The 25,109-nt window shown below is 37.4% G+C and overlaps 1 protein-coding gene across 1 annotated transcript in view; it reads left to right on the forward strand.

Moving 5' to 3' along the window:
• The window catches only part of TTN (titin), a 238,651-nt gene that overhangs the window by 123,856 nt on the left and 89,686 nt on the right, over positions 1 to 25,109 (forward strand). The window contains exons 114-134 of the mRNA XM_056349795.1: positions 10,674 to 10,778; positions 11,285 to 11,362; positions 11,743 to 11,796; positions 12,014 to 12,097; positions 16,074 to 16,124; positions 16,205 to 16,600; positions 16,806 to 17,081; positions 17,309 to 17,584; positions 17,738 to 17,877; positions 18,304 to 18,430; positions 18,514 to 18,777; positions 18,882 to 19,148; positions 19,286 to 19,549; positions 20,081 to 20,220; positions 20,350 to 20,476; positions 20,596 to 20,862; positions 20,961 to 21,227; positions 21,691 to 21,957; positions 22,073 to 22,212; positions 23,177 to 23,303; positions 24,042 to 24,184. Of these exons, the coding sequence (XP_056205770.1) occupies positions 10,674 to 10,778; positions 11,285 to 11,362; positions 11,743 to 11,796; positions 12,014 to 12,097; positions 16,074 to 16,124; positions 16,205 to 16,600; positions 16,806 to 17,081; positions 17,309 to 17,584; positions 17,738 to 17,877; positions 18,304 to 18,430; positions 18,514 to 18,777; positions 18,882 to 19,148; positions 19,286 to 19,549; positions 20,081 to 20,220; positions 20,350 to 20,476; positions 20,596 to 20,862; positions 20,961 to 21,227; positions 21,691 to 21,957; positions 22,073 to 22,212; positions 23,177 to 23,303; positions 24,042 to 24,184 (3,860 nt within the window). The remainder of the gene's footprint in view (positions 1 to 10,673; positions 10,779 to 11,284; positions 11,363 to 11,742; positions 11,797 to 12,013; positions 12,098 to 16,073; positions 16,125 to 16,204; positions 16,601 to 16,805; positions 17,082 to 17,308; positions 17,585 to 17,737; positions 17,878 to 18,303; positions 18,431 to 18,513; positions 18,778 to 18,881; positions 19,149 to 19,285; positions 19,550 to 20,080; positions 20,221 to 20,349; positions 20,477 to 20,595; positions 20,863 to 20,960; positions 21,228 to 21,690; positions 21,958 to 22,072; positions 22,213 to 23,176; positions 23,304 to 24,041; positions 24,185 to 25,109) is intronic.

Here is a 25,109-nt window from a genome sequence, read left to right on the forward strand (position 1 = left end):
AAAGCAAAAAAAAAAAAAAAAAGAGAGGAAAAGTACAAAGACAGAAAAAGAAAGGTGAAGACAACTTAAAGGATAGAGTGATAAGACACTGTGCATGTATTATTGATTGTCTTGTCGCTTCATGTGCATCTGTAAGTGCCCACAAAACTAAGATACACTAATATCTTTGAAGTGCCCAAGGTGCCCAAGAAAGGTGTTCGGGAAGAGCCCATACCTATAACTGTGCCAAAAAAGCCAGAACCTGCACCAGTTCAAGGTACCTGTCACCCTGTGCATCAGCCTGAATGAGATTGTTTCTTACTGTCTTATGTGTTATTTTGGTTGTCTGCTATCCTATCCATTTCTGATTACCTGATTTTGCTACGTTCTGTGCTATGTGCAAATTCTATTGTTAGAATGGCAAATACATAGGGAATATGAGAGACACTCCCCATCTCCTTCATGTGTTCAAAACCTAAAAATCTGTATATCAAAACTTACAAGATACATGGGACAGAGCTTTCTAATTTGAATTTTTAATGTAAACTTCTGTCTTTAACATTTTGACAGGAATCTCAAGTAATATAAATGGTTTTTTTACTGAAAGTATTTTTCTTTAACCGCTACCAACTGTCTTATTGTGTGGTAGTAACAACTACACACTGTCATGACAGAGCAATATTAAAAAACAGGCAAAAATAAAAAACCATAAAAAATTATCATTTCAGAGAGAAAAAGGTGGAAAACCAGGTTCAACAGACCTGAAGGTCCTGAAGGAACCTTCAGTGAAGGAACTGAAGTTGATATGGGAAAAAGTCCCAAAGTAAAAAGAGGAACATACGTGCACAGGACAGTAGTATTTTAAGATTTGGTCAAATGTGATCTGGGCCTAGATCCCAAATAAGTGATACTCCAAAGTTGTTAGCAAATGCAGTGTTTACTCAAATGCATGGTCGATCAGGATGGTCTTTGTTCTGTGGTCAGATTTCATATGAGAAAAATGTATAGCTGTAGTCATACATCAATGTACATTTTTCTAACTATAGGTTCACGGGGAAGTAGAAAAGTGGGTTCAGCAAATCTACAATTGAATTGCACATAGCTATCAGGTACAAGACCACCAGATCTTCTGTATTTGTGCAGAACAATTCTGCATCACATGAAGGAGAGCAAGGAAACCTACTTGCTCTGCAGGTAGCCCTTTTATCCTCCCCAAAAGCAATTTCTAAATGCAGAACTGTAGAAGCCCTGAAACAGCACTGGAGTCAAAAGCCCCCACATACTTACCCTATGAAAGAGTTGGGGGGAAAAATGAACAGAAATAGAGGAGAAAATCAGTAACGGTGATGGCGTTTCTGTTACCTGCCCTAGGACTGCCCACAGTGCTGACTGCAAAGCACCAGCAGATTTGTGAGGCATGGCGACAGATAAGATGTGGGCTGAGGCTGCTGCCAGGGAAGAGTCAGAGCCTAGCAGGGCTGAGAAGGGACAGAAGGTTGCCGAGTATAGAGCGGGTATCCTAATTCACAACTCACCCTCAAGCTGTACCTAAACACAGCCAAGTGTTTTCTCACAGAACCTACTTGGCAACACCACCCTGTGCCTGTGCCTGTGCCCCTGCCTGTGCCTGTGCCCGCGTGTGGTTTTGTGTGTCTGTGAGGGACCGAGGCAGGCAGGGGTCGGTGCTATGAGACCAGCTGAGTTACTTCCATGAGCGCATCTCTAGTTTATGTTTTGTTGTTCATCTTGCTGTTTAATTTATGGAACTGACTGTTACTAATATCTTTGAAGCACTTGAGGTGCCCAGGAAGACTACTCGTGAGGAAAAAGTACCTGTGGCCCTTGCCAAGGCACCAGAGCTTCCAGCACCCAGAGGTACCTGTCTTCATGGATAACTTAACAAAGAAGTTACTTCTTCTTCTTCTTCTTCTAAGCATTGTCCTACCCTCTCTTGGCCTGTCTCTGTTTCCAAACTGAGACTCTCAAGGTTGTGCGTGCTGGGTAAATGGTGCTGCACGTGTGTGTGAGGTTTTGAGCTGGCTGTTGTGATGTTTGGTGTCTGTGTTGCCCTGGTTTTTGTTCCTACTTGGCACATGTTTTCCCCAATGTGAAATGAAATGCACTAATATCTTTGAAGTGCCTGAGATGCCTGAGGCAGAGGCCCCCGAAGAGGAAGAGGAGGAAGAAGCACCAGAAGAGGTGGCACCAGTTGCTGAGCCTGGAGAGCCAGAAGCTCCTCCAGCTGAAGGTATACATACGGTGGTGTTCTGAAAGAGCCTGCTCTGCCCTCTGAGATACTGCAGTACTGAGTCTCTTTGCCCCTCTGTGTTATGTGTTGAGGTGTGAGGGCAGTAACATTAGGTCGTCTTCTGTCTGAATGTTCTGGTAATGCCTGGAGGTGGGGGTGGGTCTTGTCAGGACGTGCTCTCTGATGAGCCCATACTTTGGCTCTTGTCTGCCTTAAAAGAAGGTGGTTGTCTGAAGAGCATGCCCTGGTAGTCTGTCAAGGGTTTACTTTTCTGCTGTCCTACTTGCCATTTGGCTGTTTGCTGACCTTTAGCTCAGTCAAATAAGAGGAACTACTGTCTTTAAAGTGGCTGAGATGGCTGAGGAGGAAGAGCCAGAAGAGGAGGTGCCCGTGGTCGTTTCACCAAAGCCTGTGGCTGTGCCCAAGAAACCTGTGGCTGTGCCAATGAAACCAGAAGCTCCACAAGCTAAAGGTATATCTTCTGGATGGAGTTGCTTTTCATTTTAGTGTATTGTTTAATAATTTTCTTTTGTTATCCTTTCTTTGGTGTAAGATTTTTTACATATCCTCTGCCCCTAGCATCTGCTACGCCTATCTTTGCATATGTGACTAACCAACCACTCACTAGAAGAATGTTACAGTGTTAGAATTATCTAAACTCTTTGATTTCGTCATAAGTGTTGTGATCATTTCTATTTTTTTAACTGTGAAATTAAGAGGAATAATATCTTTAAAGTGCTCAAGGTGCCCAAGAAAGCTGTCCCACAAGAAAAACCACCTGTTGCCGTACCCAAAAAAACAGAACCGACACCAGCCAAAGGTACATGCCATGACTATTAGTATTATCATTAGAAAGAAACATCAAGCTCTTCTGGACTTAAGTTGAACTAATTTTTCTGGTGATGTTCTATTGGATAAAAGTGTGAAAGGAATATGAAGTACACTGTGGAGTGTCAAAAACATGGAAGAAAATCTAGATTCAATTCCTCAAGAAATATCTGCAGCTTTCAGAATTTTTGTAAAGTTTACAAATTAACATTTACTGAATGCTAAGTTTAAACAGATTAACATAATGTTCTGGAGAAGAGCCTGAGAATAAGTCTTCAGTTTAAAGAACATAATGGTGCGTCCCTGATTTTCTGACAGGCTGTATTGCTGGGTAAAAGCAGTAGTATCAGTTCTCTACCTCTTTAAAAGTAAGTTAATGCCAGCGTACCTGAGGTAGATTTGCTAGCAAAAGACTAGATATATCTACTGATGATCTTACTAGTCATGGAAGATCATTAATATAGCCCAAAAGAGAGAAATAGTGTATATTTCTGTAAATAGTAAAATCTAAAAGACAGGAGTTGTGGAAAACTGAAAATGAAGAGGAGGTGTAAAGAATGAAAATAATTGATAGAAAAGAAATTTTAATGGTAAAGCAAATGTTACTTTCCTAAAAAAATCATGTTACAATGACAAAGTATACATGAATGATACATGATTGATACTCAAATACAGTAGGATTCCATGAATAAGTCTCTGATCAGTAGTTAGAAAGAAGGTGTACGTTTTCTACATTTCTACCTTGACTCAGAAACAGAAACTAAACACAAAATTCCCATCTCCTGCGTGACATATTTGACATCCTGGTCATTCCATGTGTTTGAAGCAAAGCATAACTGGTGATTGAATGTAACCACAGCATTTTCTCAAAGACTAGAAGACTGTGTGCATGTATTATTGATTGTCTTGTTGCTTCATGTGCATCTGTAAATGCCCACAAAACTAAGATATACTAATATCTTTGAAGTGCCCAAGGTGCCCAAGAAAGGTGTTCGGGAAGAGCCCATACCTATAACTGTGCCAAAAAAGCCAGAACCTGCACCAGTTCAAGGTACCTGTCACCCTGTGCATCAGCCTGAATGAGATTGTTTCTTACTGTCTTATGTGTTATTTTGGTTGTCTGTTACTGTGACTACCTGAAATTTCTACATTCTGTGTTGTGTATCAGTTAGGAATTCAACTATCTAGTATTTTGCATAAATAACCCAAATTATAATTTGATTTTACCATTTTGTTTTCATGTTCTGACTTGTCAGATACTAAAATGGTATATTTTAAAACTTGATCATAAGTTTTCCAGATTAGTGCCCAATTTTGTAGTCCTAAATTGATACAGTGAATGTCTCCATGACACTTTTGGCAGTCTCACTTAACATATGTGGTAGATATAAATCGTTCAAAATGAAAAAATAGGTTTTTCTCAGAAATACACATAGGAGGGCAGTAAGAAGAAGTGACAGCCTATCAAGTGTTTAAAGAAAACGCTGATAATTTTGGAGTTTATAATGAAGAAGGAATTGTTATAAATTCCAGTGGGCTACATGGGCTGTGGAAGTTGCCACAGTGAAATGAAAAACTGAGGGAAGATAGCTACTTAAGATAGAAACATAAGAGAATAAGAAGAAACGCATAAATAAAGAATGGAAATGGAGACAAACAGAACAAAGCACACAAAAGAAATACAGGGTGCCTCACTGTAACACTGCCCACAGTGCTGACTGCAAAGCACCAGCAGATTTGTGAGGCATGGCGACATAAAATGTGGGCTGAGGCTGCTGCCAGGGAAGAGTCAGAGCCTAGCAGGGCTGAGAAGGGACAGAAGGTTGCCGAGTATAGAGCGGGTATCCTAATTCACAACTCACCCTCAAGCTGTACCTAAACACAGCCAAGTGTTTTCTCACAGAACCTACTTGGCAACACCACCCTGTGCCTGTGCCTGTGCCCCTGCCTGTGCCCGCGTGTGGTTTTGTGTGTCTGTGAGGGACCGAGGCAGGCAGGGGTCGGTGCTATGAGACCAGCTGAGTTACTTCCATGAGCGCATCTCTAGTTTATGTTTTGTTGTTCATCTTGCTGTTTAATTTATGGAACTGACTGTTACTAATATCTTTGAAGCACTTGAGGTGCCCAGGAAGACTACTCGTGAGGAAAAAGTACCTGTGGCCCTTGCCAAGGCACCAGAGCTTCCAGCACCCAGAGGTACCTGTCTTCATGGATAACTTAACAAAGAAGTTACTTCTTCTTCTTCTTCTTCTAAGCATTGTCCTACCCTCTCTTGGCCTGTCTCTGTTTCCAAACTGAGACTCTCAAGGTTGTGCGTGCTGGGTAAATGGTGCTGCACGTGTGTGTGAGGTTTTGAGCTGGCTGTTGTGATGTTTGGTGTCTGTGTTGCCCTGGTTTTTGTTCCTACTTGGCACATGTTTTCCCCAATGTGAAATGAAATGCACTAATATCTTTGAAGTGCCTGAGATGCCTGAGGCAGAGGCCCCCGAAGAGGAAGAGGAGGAAGAAGCACCAGAAGAGGTGGCACCAGTTGCTGAGCCTGGAGAGCCAGAAGCTCCTCCAGCTGAAGGTATACATACGGTGGTGTTCTGAAAGAGCCTGCTCTGCCCTCTGAGATACTGCAGTACTGAGTCTCTTTGCCCCTCTGCACTGTGTGTAGGGGAGTGAGGGCAACACTGTTTGGTCGTGTTCTGTCTGTATGTGCCTGTCCTTTAACTCGGTTGAGTAAAAAGGACTACTATCTTTAAAGTGTCTGAGGTGGCTGAGGAGGAAGAGCCAGAAGAGGAGGTGCCCGTGGTTATTCCCCCAAAGCCTGTGGCAGTACCCAAGAAACCTGTGGCTGTGCCCAAGAAACCTGCAGTTGTGCCCAAGAAACCAGAGCCTGTTGGTGTGCCAAAAATATCAAAGACTGTGCCTGTCCTTAAAAAACATACAGTTCCTTCAGCTAAAGGTACATACATCAGTGACTGAGTCTCTCCTTTTCTCTAATCTCTGAATACATTTTCCTTTGTTTCACTGATGTACACAGTGCTGAGGTATCTGGGTGAATAATCTGTCACTTTAAAATTCATTCATCATTTAATGAATGTCTTACTCTTTTTATCATGGCACTTTTCACTATTGTACATATATATGTATCTTTGTGTTCACAAAACTGAAAAATTACTAATATCTTTAAAGCACCTGAAGTACCGGAGACAACTGTCCCAGAAGAGAGAGTGCCCCTTACAGCACCTGAAAGGCCAGAATTTAAAAAACCAGAGCCTCCTCTAACCAAAGGTATATATTGCCAGGAAGCATCTCCCGAGAAAAAGTGTTTTCTATTCTTCTCTCTTTTCTTTGTTCGTAACTGAGTGATTAAATATGTCAGCTGTATTTAGACTACCTTGGTACAGACTGCTTGTAGCACAGTCTTTTGTGGTTATGGCCACTGTTTCTCACTGTGATTTTTTTGTGTGTTGGATGTCTTTTTTTTTTTTTTTAAATGTTTCATATGTACATTTATATACATGCAAATAAAAAGAATTAATCTATTTTAAAGTTCCTGAGGTGCTCAAGAAACCTGTCCCAGAGGAGAAAGTACCTGTTGCTGTTGCTAAAATACCTGAACCACTGCCAAGTGAAGGTATATGCCATCATAGCTATTACTTGTAAGGACAATCCTTTGTCCTGTTCTTCCAAATATAAATTTTAAAATAGACATCTTTTTTTTCCCCCAATGTAATGTTTGTAAATTGTTCACGTTTTAGGTGATACCAGTCTGTTTCTTGCATCTACTATGATATTTTCACATTTGGAAGTAAAATATCACTTTCAAAATTAAATATTTTCAAGTGACATACACAGGATATTCTTAACAAAGTGTGTCTCTTTTTAAGATCATAATGAGAGCACTGAAGCTTTTATTCTTTCCATTTACGATGACTCATTCGCAAGTTTAATGTTTAGGTTATATTGTGCACATGAAAAATACTATCTGTCACACAACCCTGATTCATTATTACATAGAAAAAAGTAGTTTTTCAAAAGCATGCATTAACTGCAAATGTAATAGATACTGAATGATTACTTACCCTAATGTCTGTTTGTCTGTGTCTGTTGGAATAGCTTTCTCTTTGGTGATAGCTATCATTGTTCTTGTCAAACAATCTTTTCTTTGGAAACTTGTTAACCAGTTGTTAATATTCTTTAAAGAATATGAAATCGTAAAGGAGATTGAGTCTGAAGAAGCAGAAGAAATTCCAGTTGCAGAAGTAGAAGCAGCTTTGCCAGTTGAAGGTATACAAAGTACCTATGCTGGACATCCTTCTTTCATTATTGTGCACTTTTTTCTTACTCTGTCGTTCTTCACATGTGTGTCTGTATGTTGTAGGTGTCTGCGTCATTCTTCCTCTGTTAGTACATTTTGGAAATGAGTTCTGATCTCTTAACTCTAAGTACAACAAATGGATTATTTTAAATGCTTTCACTTTGTTTCTTATCAACAAAAGTCTTCCCATCATTTGGTTCCCCACCTTGGTTCTTATATTATTAACATGTTTTTTTAAGTCAGCTTGGATATTTGTACTGTGTGCATGCTACAAAACCGCAGCCTAAGGCTCTTTCATACACCCATTTAATTCAATAAGATTTTTTCACTGTCTTCATTGAAAGTGGAAAATGACCATCTTTACATTTGTACATTGCTCTTCACATAACTACTGTGGTAGTAAATTTATACTAAATCTACCTAATGTTATTTAAAGCACCGGAACCCGAAAAGAAGATCCCTGAAAAGCGAAAACCACGACCACCTACCCCACCAACAGAAGATATTAAATTGGCAAAAGAACTGCTTAAAGGTATAATCATCTGAAGCCACAATTAACAGTGGGAACTCAAACATATAATCCTTTTAAATGATACTGATGACTCTTGAAAAGCATGCTTTTAAACATACCACTTTGCAGGTTCTTTTTTTTTTTTCTTTTCTAATTTACTGTTGCTTTAATGGTGCGCCTTACTAATGCTCAATCCCTTACAATTTTTTACCACTGTTATGCCAGGTTAGTTTACATGGATTCTTTTCAATAGATATGGAAAAAATCAATTTATTAAAAAAAGTCTTAACCTAGTTAACATACTCTTCTATCCTTAACATAATTCTTCTATCTTTAAAATGTTCTTACAAATGAAAAGAATCCCCAGCAATAATTTGCTGGTGTTAATATATGAACATGGGTTTCAGAACAACTGTGCTTCGTACAGATCATCTGACTTCTTCTAAATGGTTGATCAGCCAGAATCCTAGCTTTGTAGCTCTTGTCTTTCCATTATGTCAATAGTATTAAGCAGTTTTTTGGAAAGTTCTTTTCTTTTTTGGATCTAATGACTTGTTTTAAAATTCAAATAATTTTCTTTAAAGCTCCTGAATCAAGGAAGAAAGTTGTGACTGCAAAACCTGGTGAGCCTCCAAAATTGGAACCTCCACCTGCTAAAGGTACCTAGCTAATATAAGAATCTTACTTAAATTAAGCCTGTCATGAGCCCAAAGTTGTAGTTCTCAGTATCTTCTTTAATTTGCTCAGAAATATCAATTTGTTAAATTATGTTCAACAGTGAACTCCAGTCTTGGATATATATGTTCATGTTATATTTTCACCCACCTTAATCTCCCATCATTCATGAGATTCAAGAGACAGAATCCCAGAAGAGTGAGAGTTTTTATGAGTTTTGTCACTGTGTAGATGCTCGCTTTGGTTCTCTGCTTAGGGAGAAATAAAAATAATATACTGTTTAAATATGTACAGCATTGTTCAAACATACTTAGTTTATTATTTGTCTGAAATATAACTTACTTTTGTGAGAGGACACTTTCCAGAGATGTAGATAAATAGTGAATTGTGCAAGCCACTTTACAAGTACTCCCTTATATTTTTGTATGTACTGGAGCTTAACACAAGCTAAGCAACTAAGCAGCAAACATCTCTTCTTAATGTTGTTCCAAGTTTAGAAATTAAACTAGATGGATCCTTAAGAATATCACCAAGTTCAGATGAATAGATATGTAACATAAGCCTGTAATGAAAGAGGAAAAGGAGATAAAAATGTTGCTAACTCTCCTTGAATACTTAACCTTTATAGTTTTGTCAAACCATATTTCTCTTTTGTGGATTTGTGTGAAAATTTTCTCTTATGCATAAGTCTAGAAGACAGCTGTACACAAATAATACAGAAAAGATATTAAAACTATTGACTCCAATCTCAACAGTTTTACCATTGCTTTTAATGTTCAGTAGCGCACCAGCATTTGATTTATGTGTTTGGAATGGTTAGTTGTTGGTTAGCTCTTACTACTGTTATGAAACCATAATGAAATCTGGAATAATATTCTTTTAAGTGCCTGGACTTGTAAAGAAACCTCGCAGAGTAATTCCTGAAGTTACTCCTCCACCAAAAGAAGAAGTTGTTTTGAAAAGAGGTATAGTAACTTGGCTCGGTTTTAAAAAGCCCTACATATCAACATTGTTCAGTATATTCCCCTAAGTAACATTATTTTATGTGTATGGTATGGAAAATCACACAAACAAAGTACTACCTAATGTCTGTGTTTTGTGGAAAGTGTTTATAGTTGCGGGGATGAAGTGGAGATACCCTGAAAATCTGTCAGATCCAAAGTATCTGTGATGAAAACACAGCAGAACACTGAAAATCTGGTTTCCCATAACTTTACTGTTTTCCTAATCTCTGCAAAGTCTATACTAAAGTTAACAGTTTTCCACTGTCTTCAGCTTCTGGAGCCCTAAATATTTTCCAGTGACAGTGTAAGTGTTATTAAAGTCACATATGTAGCATCTGTATTCTCTTTCATAGTTTTCTTAGAAGTACTATACAGATCGCAGAACCCTGTGGTACTATTGGACATCAATCCTCTCTCCTTCAAAGTCTGAAGCCTTCTGAATCACTTTATGCTCAATTATTGCTTAGAAAAAGGAAGCACTAATTCCAATTCTCTTTGAAATAATACAGCAGGATGACTCATGGCCATGTACCTTGAAGATTTCAGACAACATAATAAAATAGGGATATTCAGTTTTTCAGATGACAGTTTCATTAGATATCCAAGATGGATATCTGACAGGACAAAAATAAATAAAATAAGTAAAATGAAAAACAGACATTATATAAATTTGAACTCTCCAAATATAACACTTGATTCAGTCTTGTTCTCTCACTGCAGTCAATAGGAGTTTAATCCATAATCCTGCATTTTTTCCCTGAAAAATCATCTGTAACTGCAGGTATTAATGCATAATTATGTATAGTAAGTCATCATTAAAATATGATAAGAAATACAAGAAATGTTATTCTGTCATAGACAGTTAACATTGACATCTTTCCTTTCAGATGGACTGCTCTTAATAAAACCAGCTTTTTGTTCTAGATGACTTTGAATTTTAAAAATCTTTCAGAATAGTATCTTGAATACTTACACAAAATCTTCCATTTATATCAAACACTGTATTTTCCATACCTGTTCTCCATGATTGTTGATATATTTTTAATCTTTTGTCTTGTTCACCATCCTATTCTTCTGGTTATCTGTGCTTTAAAAACTGAAATTCCTTTTCTTTTAAAGTTCTTAAAAAGAAATCAGAAGAGGAAGAACCTAAACCAGAAAAAGAACCCAAACCAGAAGTTAAACCAGTACCTACGCCAGTAGAAAAAATTAAGAAACCTGAAGGTATTAGATTACATTCAAACCTATCCAGTAAAGCATGATTTAAAAAAAATCCCACTTAGGTAGTATTCTCTGAAATTCAGGAATTAAACAGATTTTAAAAGATGGTTTGCATAAAACTAATTGTGTAAACTAAAGCTTTGCTGAAAACACAGCCAAATTTGACATCCATATTTGGGTCTGAATTCTGAATTTTAGGTTTGTTTCTCAATCTTCACTGTGTATAGAAGAGAACTTTGCAAATATAGTACTGATAAAAATATAACTACCGTGAAATAGTTAATCCAACCATTCTTTTATTTAAGTTTGCAAATATTTGTCCTTTTGTCCATTTAGTGTTTCTAATTTATTCAAATTTCACTCTTAAAAATACATATTCCTAAACCTTATGAACATCTGAAACAGTTTATGTCTAAAAAGAATGAGAACTTTTAAATACTTTGGAGATAATTGTATTTGGGGATTTAAGGTGTTCCAATATATCTTATAAAATAAAAATAATATTTTAGTCCCAGAAGTTCCTAAGAAGAAAACGGAGATACCTGTCATAAAGAAAGAGGAGAAACATGTACCTGAACCACCAAAAGGTACAGACGTGTGGTGTTCTTTTGCTTTATTGCAGCAACTAAATGATATTCATGCCTGAATGTCGTGCTATATTAATCTAATGCATTACTATTATCCAGTCTGTCTGTGACTATTCTGTCATGATTGACCACTTTGCATTCTTCTGGATTTCTTGTTGTCTTTAATTCTTCAGTGCTTGAAAAATTCATCTTTTTTCCATTGTATCTTGCTTTACAAGAGTTTATCTCAAGTTAATTTCTTGCTTTCTGGCTATATAGAATACAAAACAATAAATTCTGTCTTTGATTAACTCTGTATTGTTGCTTCTAACTTCAGTGTTCAGTGGGGTTACAAAACATGTACATTAACCTATTTGTAATTCTTGTGTTTGAAATGACAGAACCTAAGCAAGCAGCTCTCCCACTTCCTGGGTCTGAACCTAAACCTGTAGTAGGTAAGAATTCATTAGCCATGAATACCAGTGCAGTCTTTCTTGTGCGTCTAGTATTTTCCATTCAGAGACTTCTGGCTAAAAGGACATTAAACAAATGTATTTAGTATTACTAAGACTAGAACTTTCATACAACCTACAGAACATATTAAAAAACATACTTAAAACAAAAACATGAGAACTCTTTTTTTTTTTTCTTCTTTTTCTTTTTTTTCTACAGCTCTAAAATCTCCAAAACCAGCACCAGAACCAGAACCAGCTGTTACTACCCCAGTGACAGTCCCAGTGGTTGGAAAGAAAGCAGGTATTTATGTTTATTCTATACTATTTATAGACTTTTTCTCTCAGAGATACCTAAATACCTTCAGGATAAAGAGAATGAAGAGCTGTACAATCATTCATTACAGAAAGATTTGAGGTTCTGTTCAAGGATCTTGTTATTCTAGGTACTGTCATCTAGTCTAAAAGACCAATGTCTCTGATACACCATAGAGATTAATCTCTGCTCTCTTTTCTGGATGGTGATGTGTGTGCCTTTATTTATTGTCCAGCTGTGAAATTTGTGTATGCTGTTGATTCCTTGATGTTGTTTATATCCTGATGTATGTCTTGTGAACCGCATCTTGTATTTTCTGTATAGCAAAAGACAGATTACATGTGTTTTTAAACAATTCTTGTGTCATTTGGTTTTCTGCTTTTAATTTGTTATTGAAGTCCTGAGGAAAAGTGACAGTGGCGTTGAAGAATCAGAGTATTACTACTTCATTTGCTATGCTTAGGACCCTGGATCATACACTGCTGTGAAAAAAGAACTGTGAAGAGTCCAGTTCCTCTGAAGCACTCTGAGCCTGAAGACCATGGGTAGAGCTGATGTACATGCTTCCTGCCCATCGTTCGAAGGGCCTCATGTTACAGCAGAGCTTAGATCTTGGGCACTGGAGAAGCCTAATCATGAATGTCTCTGGGCCATTGATTTGGTGATGTGGCCAGGCCTGCAGTGGCAGAACTAACCCACTTTGTATAGGTTGCTAGGTAGACCTTAGAAAGTTGTCATTTACTGTTACTTTTAACCTGGATTGGATTAAAATTGGCAAACTAGTGAGACAATGCCCTGTACTGTAACAGTGGTTTACTTAAATGTGTTCTGTATTGTTTGTGTGTGCCATTCTTACCTTTCTTTTGTGATTGTGCTCTAAGTTTTCTGTTGTGTGGAGAAAAGTGTTCTATGTTCATTTTATTTCAGGTATAGCTGGAAATTTTGTCTTAAAATCTATTGTTCCTGATGCTTTTTCTTATGGATTTTAACTCTCTAAATTACCTGTGAAACCTTTGTAGCTGCAGAAAAGCCTGATGCATCATCTGTACTAAAGCATAGAGATAAAATTCCTCCAGTGGAAGAAGAAAATCCTGAGTTAATTGTATTAAAGAAGACTTTTACCAAGAAACGCTTGCATCTGAAAGAGAGAATAAGTCCTAAGGAGACAGCTCTGGACATTCATGCAGTAGAGCCACTTGAATTTAAAATCTCACTGGAAACAGGTGGTGAAATACTGAAGCCAGAGGGAGATGAGCAGGAGAAAGTGGCTTTTAAATATTTTATGCTGGCTCCTGAAGAAGAGGAGTCTGAAATAACACCTATAGTTTCAAGAAAGACTACCCTTACAGGTGAGAAAATAGAAGTTGCATTAGATCACATTACTTATGCAAAAGATGAACAACCTGATAAGGAATTGAAATTGGTTTCTGTAGCATCTGAACACATGGAAAGAGATTCTGGAGAAGAAAAGGGGGATGAAATTAAATTGGTTATTCACAAGGAAGGTGATGTACAGAGTGTCTTTGACAAGCTTCACAAACGAAAGATTCATGTGCATGAAAAAGAAGAGGAAGCTGAGTCAATTTATGTACCTAAACATATACCCAGAGAGTCATACGAGCCCAGGGACCAGAAAAGATTTCTAGGAAAAGAGAAAAAATCAAAAATTAGTTTGCAACCTAAAGAACTTCCCAATAAGGATAAAACTTCATTTGTAAAGAATATCACAGAGGCAGGAATAGATGAAACTCCTCTTCTTAGAAGTGAAGAACAGAGAGGAGGTTTTACTCTAGAGAAATCTGAAGTTCCTCTTGAAGAGTCCATGAAGCACCATGGTATACAAAATAAAACCCAGTGGATGAAGAAATCTGGTACCACAGTAGATGAAATTCCTATAGAGAATATTCTTAATAAAGATACAAAGAAAACGGAAATTATTCGAGGTGATGAGAAAGATGAGAATCTGGACTTTACATCAGCAGAACTACATTCCTTAGACCTGTCTGAGGAGACTGAACCAGCTTTGAGAAAAGACATTGACCTAGAACACCCCACTGAAGATGAGGGTGTTCCCAGAGAAAAAGCTTACATAGCCTTTAAACCATCTGTTCTTCAGCCAGAAGTAGTGGGAAAAAAAGCAAGAGAAAAATATTCTGCAGAGGAAGGAGAACTTCATTATGAGGAGGATTCAGGACAATTTTTGACTGACAAAGCTCTCCTAAGTGATAAAAAAACAGCCAAAAAGATTATACCAGAGAAGGAAGAGAAAACTACCTTCAGCACCCACTTGAAAAAAGGCATATTTAGACAGTCAGATGCCTCAGAAAAGCTGCCTGTCGAAAAAGAAGAATTTGATACAGTGATTACAGGAGAAGGAATGGAAGGTGAAGTTTCCATAGGAGAACATGAAAAGGGAGTCAAAGATGAAATAGTTGAAGGATCTAAGACAATAAAGAAAGTTCCTGTTCGGCCATCGGGGAGTCACAGTAAAAAACAATTTCAAGAAATTCATACCATTCAGGATGAACACAAAGAAACTCCAGCTCTCAAAAGCAGTGAAGGTAAAACTGAAGAAAATAAATTTTCTTTGACTGTGGAAGAAGTGAACCTTTCAGGAAAAGAACTTCCAGTTCCAGAAAGTACATCAGATGAAAAAATGGCAACTAGACATGGCATTGGAAAAAGCACATCTGTTACTATGAAAAAAGAGAAGGGAAAGCTTTCAGAAAACACAATATCAAGCAAAGGAATCCCTGCAAATGGAGAAGTTACCTACTCCTCAAGCATAGGTAAGATGATAAGTCCCAAGAAAGCAGAAGGAGAGAAAGAATACCGGAAATCTGAACCTGCTCGTGTGATTGAGCAGGCCAGCAGACCTTTGAGTGAGAACAGGAATTTGGATGCACCTGGAGAATCACATGAAGTTCTGGACGTTCCTGCAAAGTCTCATGCAAAGCGAGGTGAGGAAGACTGCTGCCAAATTCTTCCACAAAGTGCTTGTACTATTTGCCTCAGGAGAATAGCACTTGCCATTGTGATGTTTGTTTTTGTTCTTTAATACCATTCATGTTTCCATCTAGTCTGTCAGCTGGACGTATTGGCATTCAGCCATTCTTGACATGTTTGTCTTACCTGTCTGTACATACATCTGTATGATCAATGTTCATTGTCTTAGTCTTACATTTTTATAAGTTTGCCTAAATCATGTTGTGTGCCATGACTTTCTCAAAAAAACTCACATTTTTTTCTAGTATTCATTTTTCCCTCCACTGCAATAAAAACTGTCTGGCATTTTATTCATGTCTTCCCCCATTAAAAGTATCCTTTATATTTCCTTTCACAAAATGACAAGAAGCAGCGTAGCATGGGAAATATTTTTAAAAGTCTGAGATCATTCATCACAAGTTGGGCAAGTAACAGAACATACTTCACTTGTGAGAGTATCATGTTGTCCTGAAAAATATACATAATTTATAAAACTTATATTTTTGTTGTCTTCCTTAGTAAAAGTGTATACTTTTCCTAAAAAAAAAAAAAAAACAAAAAAAAAAAACAAAAAAAACCCAACCAAAAAACCCCCATAATTTGTAATAGGCATTTAAGAGCTATTTTGGTTGACAGGTGGGTATTGATCAAGGGCCTAACTGTAAGTCAAGTGTCAGGGAATGGCGCAATTTTACAAAGTAAAAGGCAGGATGATAAATTGAGGAATGAGGAGCTCCTAAGCTGCCTTTCAGTCCCCACTGCTGAATATATGTCTTCCCCATGCTTAAAGAAACTGAACTTACCATTGAGATATAGACAGTGTAAGTTGTATAAATATATACATAAGTTAATATCTTCTTACCCTTGTATGTGTGTATAACTACAAGAAGAGAAGGTCTGATCTGTAAAAGAAATGTTTGTCTTGATTTTAGTATGTATATTTATCTACATTCCTAATAATGTTGCTGTTCTACTTCAGAGGCCAAGCCACCAAAAGAAGAAACTCCAAAGGGTATCAGTCCAGTCAAAGGTAGGATACTACAAGACAGTATCTACAAGCAAAAGCAATAAATCAGAATTAGTTTATTAATTTCTAAATCTGAATTACAGCCAAGAAGACACCTTCACCAGCAGATGCAGAAAGAAGGAAACTCAGGCCAGGCAGTGGTGGTGAAAAACCTCCTGAAGAGCCTCCATTCACTTACCAACTCAAGGCTGTACCACTGAAGTTTGTCAAGGAGATGAAAGATATAGTGCTAACAGAAGCTGAATCTGTTGGGTCTTCTGCAATCTTTGAAGTCCTTATTTCACCATCCACTGCAATTACCAGCTGGATGAAGGACGGAAGTAACATCCGAGAGAGCCCAAAACACAAGTTTATTGCTGATGGCAAAGATAGGAAGCTGCATATTATTGATGTCCAGCTGGCAGATGCTGGTGAATATACCTGTGTATTACGACTGGGGAACAAAGAGAAGACCTCTACAGCCAAACTCATTGTTGAAGGTATTTCCTGTTTCAAATTCATCAATAATTTAAAGGCTAGCTACTCCTCAAGCTAGAAGTACTGGTACTTTATGAATTTACATTTGTTGCTAGGTGCATCCTTTTGTCACCATCAATCGCTACGCAAATTGATGTAATATGTAAGGCATTTCTGCATTACACCTTCTGTATATAAATGAGACAAATCAAAATGTTTTTCCCACAGCACTCCCAGTGCGGTTTGTGAAAACTCTTGAAGAAGAAGTCACTGTGGTTAAAGGCCAGCCACTGTACTTGACGTGTGAGCTTAATAAAGAAAGAAGCGTGGTTTGGAGGAAGGATGGGAAGATCATCAAAGACAAGCCTGGGAAATTTGCTCTGGGCATTATTGGTTTGTCACATTCCCTCACTATCACTGATTCAGATGATGCTGATACTGGCACTTACACTGTTACCGTGGAAGACTCTGAGCTGTCGTGCTCATCTTGTGTTAAGGTAGTAGGTAAGTAATCAAAATAATGTTCTCCTTTTTCTGCAAGACATTTGGGCTGTTTTAAAATCAGGAAAGCTTTTTTTTCATAGTATTACAATATAAATGGACTTTTTTTACAGCTATTAAAATCTTGTTGTAATACAAAATCTGTTAGTTCTGTTTCTTCTATTTATCACCCATCTATTTGTAGTAGAAGACTCCTAAGCTGTGTTTTTATGTAACTTCTTGTCATGCAGAAGTGATAAGAGACTGGTTAGTAAAACCCATAAGAGACCAGCATGTGAAACCAAAAGGAACAGCTACTTTCACCTGCGACATTGTCAAAGATACACCAAACATTAAATGGTTTAAAGGAGATGAGGAAATCCCTGCTGAACCGACAGACAAGACAGAAATCTTGAAAGAAGGAAATAAAATTTTCCTGAAAATCAAGAATGCTGGCCCTGCTGACATTGGGGAATATGCAGTGGAAGTTGAAGGTCGCAGATACCCAGCTAAACTGACGCTTGGTGGTAAGAAAGCTTTTATTTGTATTATATTTAATCAACTCATAGGCCAATATTCAAAAACGTCTCAAAATAGAAACAGAAAAAGGTAACCTAAATTAATATAAAGCTCTATCAAAACTTGGCCTAACCATATATGTGTTCATTTGTGCCTTTTAGAACGTGAGGTTGAGCTTTTGAAGCCATTAGAGGATGTTACAGTTTATGAGAAAGAAACAGCAAACTTTGATACAGAAATATCTGAGGATGATATTCCTGGTGAATGGAAGCTGAAAGGCGAAATCCTGAGACCCTCACCTGTAAGCATCCTTGAATTTTACAACATAATTTATTTAAATTTAACACTGTGAACAGGTTCCCTTGAGTCTTTATGGTAAGATCTTTGCAGGTCTGTCATTACTACTCACTCTAGAACTTAGAAAGGCTACACATTATGGTAATTAAAAAATGCTGGGATTACAGTACTTATTCAGACAATAATAATAATTCAGACAATAATCCTACATACATTGTTAGTAATTATGTTGATATTGAAAATAAATGTTGAATGCTGAAGAAATGTACTCCATTTCTTTATTGTTGAGTGTTAACTTTCCTTGAAAACAATTCCAGTCTTTCTAGCTGACTCTTTAATGTGTATAAAAAAAATTATAGAATCCCTTTATTAAAAATACCTTGCAGTAAGGCACTGACATTGTATTTACCAAAGTCTGTCTTCTCTCCAGACATGTGAAATCAAAGCTGAAGGAGGAAAACGCTTCCTAACCTTGCACAAAGTCAAATTAGAGCAAGCTGGTGAAGTCCTTTACCAGGCACTTAATGCACTTACTACAGCTATCCTGACTGTGAAAGGTATGATGCACAATGGTGTATATCAAATTAAGCAAGGTACACATGGGGCACATTACAAATGGTGCCTTCTGTTTTGCTTCCAGAAATTGAACTGGACTTTGCTGTGCCCCTGAAAGACGTTACTGTCCCTGAGAGGCGCCAAGCAAGGTTTGAATGTGTCCTTACCAGAGAAGCCAATGTTATATGGTCTAAGGGCACTGATATACTCAAGATTGGAGAAAAATTTGACATCATTGCTGATGGAAAGAAGCATATTCTTGTAATCAATGATTCTCAGTTTGATGATGAGGGAGAATACACTGCTGAAGTTGATGGCAAGAAGAGCACAGCAAGACTGTTTGTGGAAGGCAAGTACTTTCTTATGAATGAAACAATAAAAAGTGGATAAAGAATATATCTTTTATAACCACATTACCCTTTTTCTGACAGTATTTATGTGTCTACATTACAGGTGTGAGGCTGAAGTTCATCTCACCTCTACAGGATCAAACAGTAAAAGAAGGGGAAACAGCTCACTTCCAATTTGAGCTTTCTCATGAAGATATGCCAGTGAAATGGTACAAAAATGACAAGAGACTCCACACAAGCAGAACAGTTTTTATGACTTCAGAAGGCAAAGTTCATAAACTAGAAATGAGAGAAGTAACACTTGATGATATCTCTGAAATAAAGGCAGTGGTCAAGGACTTGAACACACAAGCAAACCTCAAAGTCTTAGGTAATTACATAAGTAATTTAAAATATGCCATATAATACGTATAAACAATTTTTATAAGTACAAAGTGACAAAATATTGATGTTTTAGTAAATTTATATTACTAATTTACCATTTCATATCCACTATGCCTTTCGTAGAGGCCGATCCATATTTCACTGTGAAATTACAAGACTACAGTGCTGTGGAGAAAGATGATATTACTCTGGAGTGTGAACTTAGCAAAGATGTGCCAGTAAAATGGTACAAAGATGGTGAAGAACTCGTAGCTTCCAACAGAATTTCCATAAAAACGGATGGCTTGCGCCGTATCCTGAAGATCAAGAAGGCTGCAGAGAATGATAAGGGTGTTTATGAGTGTGACTGTGGAACTGACAAGACAAGTGCTAATGTCGGTGTTGAGCGTAAGTTGTCATGCCTTGGCTAAGGAAAAGTACTTTAAACATTTGTAAGACAGTGTAGACAGACACTCTCTAGGGTACAACACCAAACATGGTACCTTTAGAAAACATGCTCTTATAATAAATAGCTGAAATATCTGGATTTGGATTGTCAAGAGTTCTTATGAGAGACAATGTATCTTAAGATATTTAAGTGGCTTTTGTAAAGACAATGGTGATCAATATTTCTCATATTCATTTACAGTCAGGAAAAAAGCAGTTAATTCAATTCACTGTAGCAAATATCTGGATTAATTATAAGGAAAAGCATTCTTACTAAAAATAACCAAACTTTCATACATATTGTAGAAGTAGGTTGTAGGCTGCCCAAACTTGCAGCTTTTTAGGAAAAATAAGATAAAAATTAATCAGTGATAGTATTTGAATGCCCTAAAGAAGGGATAGGGAGATAGCTGAGATCCTTTCTAACAGTACATTTCTATGGTATAGAATGAGTGAATAACAGATGTGAACTTTTGGGGTTTTTTATTTTAGCTCGCTTAATTAAAGTGGAGCGCCCACTGTATGGAGTGGAAGTATTTGTTGGTGAAACAGCACGTTTTGAAATTGAAATTTCCGAGCCTGATGTCCGTCCTATATGGAAGCTAAAGGGAGAAACTCTAACACCTTCACCCGTAAGGATGCTTCTTTATTTTTAGACTATAATTTCACTGGAAAAAAAGCATATTTAGTAATAATGTATTCTGAGTAATTTCTCAGAACATTCATAGTTGGGGTGGGGCTGTGTGTTTCTTTATTACCAGGACTGTGAAATCATTGAAGATGGGAAGAAGCATATTCTTGTCCTTCATAACTGCAAACTTGATATGACTGGAGAAGTGTCTTTCCAAGCTGCTAATGCTAAAAGTGCTGCAAACCTGAAAGTGAAAGGTACAGTCTTCAGTTTGCCAACATTTCCACATACATCTCAGAGCATTAGAACAAATCTAGCAGCAGAAAGGTCTATATGAACCTATCACTGAGCTGAAAGTGCTCTTCTTTGATTTCAGAATTGCCTCTCATCTTTATCACTCCACTAAGCGATGTAAAGGTGTTTGAGAAGGATGAAGCTAAGTTTGAATGTGAGGTGTCCAGAGAACCCAAGACTTTCCGCTGGTTGAAAGGAACACAAGAGATCACTCCTGATGAAAGACTGGAAATTATTTCAGATGGAACAAAGCATGCTCTGACTATTAAATCTGTTGCCTTTGAGGATGAAGCTAAATACATGTTTGAAGCTGAGGATAAGAGAACAAGTGCCAAGCTAATTATTGAAGGTTTGTCTGACTTTGCCTTTCTAGGAAAGATTTGCACCATAGTTCTTGAATAGTTTTTATCGATAACATTATTGTAATGAAATGTTACGTTGTTATAGGTATCCGCCTGAAATTCATTACTCCTCTCAAGGATGTAACAAAAAAGGAGCAAGAAACTGCAGTGTTCACTGTGGAACTCTCCCATGAAAATATCCCTGTAGTCTGGTTCAGGAATGACCAGCGATTACATACCAGCAAAGTTGTTTCAATGACAGATGATGGCAAATTCCATACACTCACAATCAAAGATCTTACTATTGATGATACTTCTCAGATTAGAGTGGAAGCTATGGGCATATCCTCAGAAGCTAAACTCACTGTTCTTGGTAAGAATACCCCAAAGAATTTACATAATGTGTATTGTCAAAAGAGTCTTGTTAAGGAAGAACGGGGATCAGAAAGTTTTGGGGTTGATTTTGGTTTGCTTTGGTGGTTCGGTGCTTTTCGGGATTTGTTGGGGGGTTTTTTGGTTTGGCCTAAATCTACATTGTGTTTTTTGTCAGTTTTACACTTTGTCATCTTTGGGTCTCCATTTCCCCACTCACAAAGGATAATTAACTTTCAAACTTCATGCAACTGCTGCAGAATTAACTATTAGATACTTAAATGGTGCTCTGAAACTCTTAGAGCACCAAAATTATGTTGGCAGTAATATTAGTAATATGCTGAATTGTTTCTTAGATACTTGTTTTCTCATTTTGCAACAGAACTGTGTAATAAGGACTACATTTAATCATTCTTGAAAGACTGAAACTTCAGACTGAAATATATCTTGACTTTTGCTTGCAGAGGGAGACCCTTACTTCACTGGGAAGCTTCAGGATTACACTGCTGTAGAGAAAGATGAAGTAATCTTACAGTGTGAAATCAGCAAACCAGATGCACCAGTGAAATGGATGAAGGATGGCAAACCAATTACTCCATCAAAGAATGTTGTTATTAAGGCTGATGGTAGAAAGAGAATCCTTATCCTCAAGAAAGCTTTGAAGAAAGACATTGGACAGTACACCTGTGACTGTGGTACTGATCAAACTTCTGCTAAACTCAATATTGAAGGTACGGTTATTTTACTGGGCTGCTCTGTAGTAGAGATCTTTTGAGGTCTGAGGTCTGTTAAGAGACTGAGGGAATCAATCGCTTTTTTTTTTTTTTTTTTTTTTTTCCCCTCCAGACCGGGATATTGAGATTGTACGTCCACTATACAGTGTGGAGGTGATTGAGACAGAGACTGCCCGTTTTGATATCGAAATCTCTGAGGAAGGCATCCATGGCAACTGGAAGCTAAAAGGAGAACCCCTGACTGAATCAGCTGTAAGCAAATATTTCAGGATGTTTATTATGTGTGTCTCAACAATTTGCAGGGAGGTAGGGTGTGAGGGAAAAGAATGTGGCTACAGAAACTAAGCGAAAACTCCTTTTGGTTTCAGTAAGGGAAACTTTAATAAAAATACTGGGGTTTTTCATTAATAACTTTTTAAATGTAGTATAAAGAATTCAAAATTTTATATAACATAGATAAACAATAAATTATTTTACATAAATAAGTACATTCTGTATTTCTAGTCCCTAACAATCATGTATTCAAAGTGCAAATACCTTGTGGAATTCACTTAAGTGTAATGGCATTTAAAAATATGAACTTGGATATTCTGTGTTTACCTTTAGGTTTTGAGTTATGTTTGGTTTAAATAGATGTAGATCACATTTTCAAACTCTTTTCCACAACTATGACAGCTTAAATTGGTTTAAAATGGTATAAGACTTAATCAAATATTCTTAATTCCTTACTGGAGGTATCTGGAAAATTAAAAAGCAATACAGTCATGACTGGCAATAATTTTGCAACTCTTTGATGCAACAGTATCAATGTGAATAATACACAAAGATCAGAAGTTCCATGAAAATCAGTGTCTGGACAAAAAAAAAAGACCCTTCTCAAGGAAATGACACAGCACAAGCTTAGTAATTTCTAGGTCCCTTAGGTCTCTGACTGGGCTACACATAGGTGTGTTGGCTTGTCAGTCAGCACATTCACCAACATGAATGTGTTGCCTCTTGCCCTGTTGTTCTAAGAGGAAGCAGACTGTATTATGCAGAGGCTTTAAAAGAAAAGGCCTATGAATGAAAGTTCGTAAGTTACATTGCAAGTGGTACTGGGCCTAAGAGTTGTGAACAGAAGAGAAGGCAATAGATGCACGGTATGAGAAGTGGAGGCTTTTGCAGTGAGGAGCACAAAAAAGATACTGAAAATGTTCTTTCATTTCTCCTTTTACAGGAATGTGAAATCAAGGAGGAAGGCAAAAAGCACTTCCTTACACTGTACAATGTACGCTTAGATCAAGCTGGTGGAGTAGATTTCCAGGCAGCAAATGCCAAATCCGGTGCCCACCTTCGAGTGAAACGTAAGTGTCTTTCAAACTGAAATTAATTAATTACTCATTGCCTCTTCTGAACGGGTAAAGAAATCTCTATACTGTATTGAACCCACAGCAATTCTTTCCAGAAGAGCAACTCAAGAATTAATTAGTCAAGCCATTTTAACTTTTTAGTTAAAGAATGTCCTATATTTTTTTTTGATCTTGTATAGAGTTTATTCATATAAGAGAAGCAAAAATAAGGAGATGGCCTTGAAAGCTGTTTCATGTTCTTGGCATCATATGTTGTTATGAAATCAAAGTATTACAAGCAAAGGCTTTTCTGCATTAAAGTATCATGTTAACCTGAGAGGATGGGATCACAGTGACATCTGGGGATAGGGTTAAGAGCTTGATAGACAGGGACAGACCACACGGTTGAAGACCACTTGTTTCCCACTCCAATCCTAGCCCTCGCTATTTTGGAAAACACATGCCTTATCTAGCAAGAGGCATGCAAGGCTTGGCAGGGAGACAGATGTACGACAACTTTCCTGCTGACCTTGTTCAATTTAAAGAAACACACTATGCAAATAGGAAATTTTAGGTGACCAGCCCTCCCCCTAAAAACCCAGGGTGGCCTCTTCTATTTAGGGAATGTAAAGAGCAGAATTGCGATGTCTGTCTCTCTTGAAGGAAGCCACCATGGAGATTAGTGCATAAAGACAGCAGCTCTCTCTTGGGTAGAAGTGACTAATCTGAAAATGATGTCTTCTTCTTACCAAGCTCGAGTAATTGGCTTGCTGAGACCTCTGAAAGATGTAACAGTGACAGCTGGGGAATCAGCAACCTTTGATTGTGAACTATCTTATGAGGGAATCCCAGTCGAGTGGTTCCTGCAAGGAAAAAAACTGGAGCCCAGTGATAAGGTAAAGAAATTAAACTTTATTTTGACTCATGTTTCTTCTTCCTTCCTCTCTTCAACTCCCGTTTTCCTTCTTTATTTCTCATTTACACTCTGCCAAGAGAATTACTAAAGCACAGTAATGTGGTAGTGCTGCTGTGCCACGTAGCAAATCCTCATTAAATCAAATATATTGTTTTTCCCCCCAGAAATTCCTGTATTCTGGAATACTGCAAGTGTTTATTGTACTAAGAAAAACTAAGTTTCCAAAATCATTACACCGGGAGTTTGTGCCTGGTTCTGTTGGAGACTCAGCCACAGGGGTTCTGAATTATTTTTTGCTCAGGTTAATTGTAATTACAGTGAGAGGGTTTTGAGGTGTGCTATCAGGAAATGCTTTTTTTTTTCCCCTCTGAATGCTGAGTTGCAGTCCAATTCTGCATATAAGGGGATTAAGAGGATTCAAATTCCATTTCAGGCATTTGTTCTGGCTCTCCAGATAACTTTCTGGGCAGATTTGCTTGTCAGGCACTTCTCACTCGCTATTTTTAACCCTTCATCAAGTGCTGGCTCTTAACTGAGATCTGAGCAGCCTGGAATGCAGTCAGTTTAATATTTAAAGTTAACGGTAGGGGAAATTCATAAAAAGCTTTAAATAAACACATTAAGAAATATAAAATATAAATTGATATCACTGGGTTTAAGACTTCTTTTTTATGTACTAGGCCTAAGGGAAATAATGCAAATGAAAATAATAGGAAACCTCAGACAGAAAAACTTGCAAGGAATTACAAGGTCATAAATACCTTTAGAACATGGGGAAATTTAAAATTACAATTTTATGTAAGCAAAAGTACAACACAGAAATAATTCTCAAAATCATCAAAGCATTTGTGTCTTGAGCTATATCTAGTATACTCAAAAGAAAGTTATCAAAATTTTATATACAA

Source organism: Falco biarmicus, chromosome 8 (assembly GCF_023638135.1).
Source record: "Falco biarmicus isolate bFalBia1 chromosome 8, bFalBia1.pri, whole genome shotgun sequence".
Lineage (NCBI taxonomy): Eukaryota > Metazoa > Chordata > Aves > Falconiformes > Falconidae > Falco > Falco biarmicus.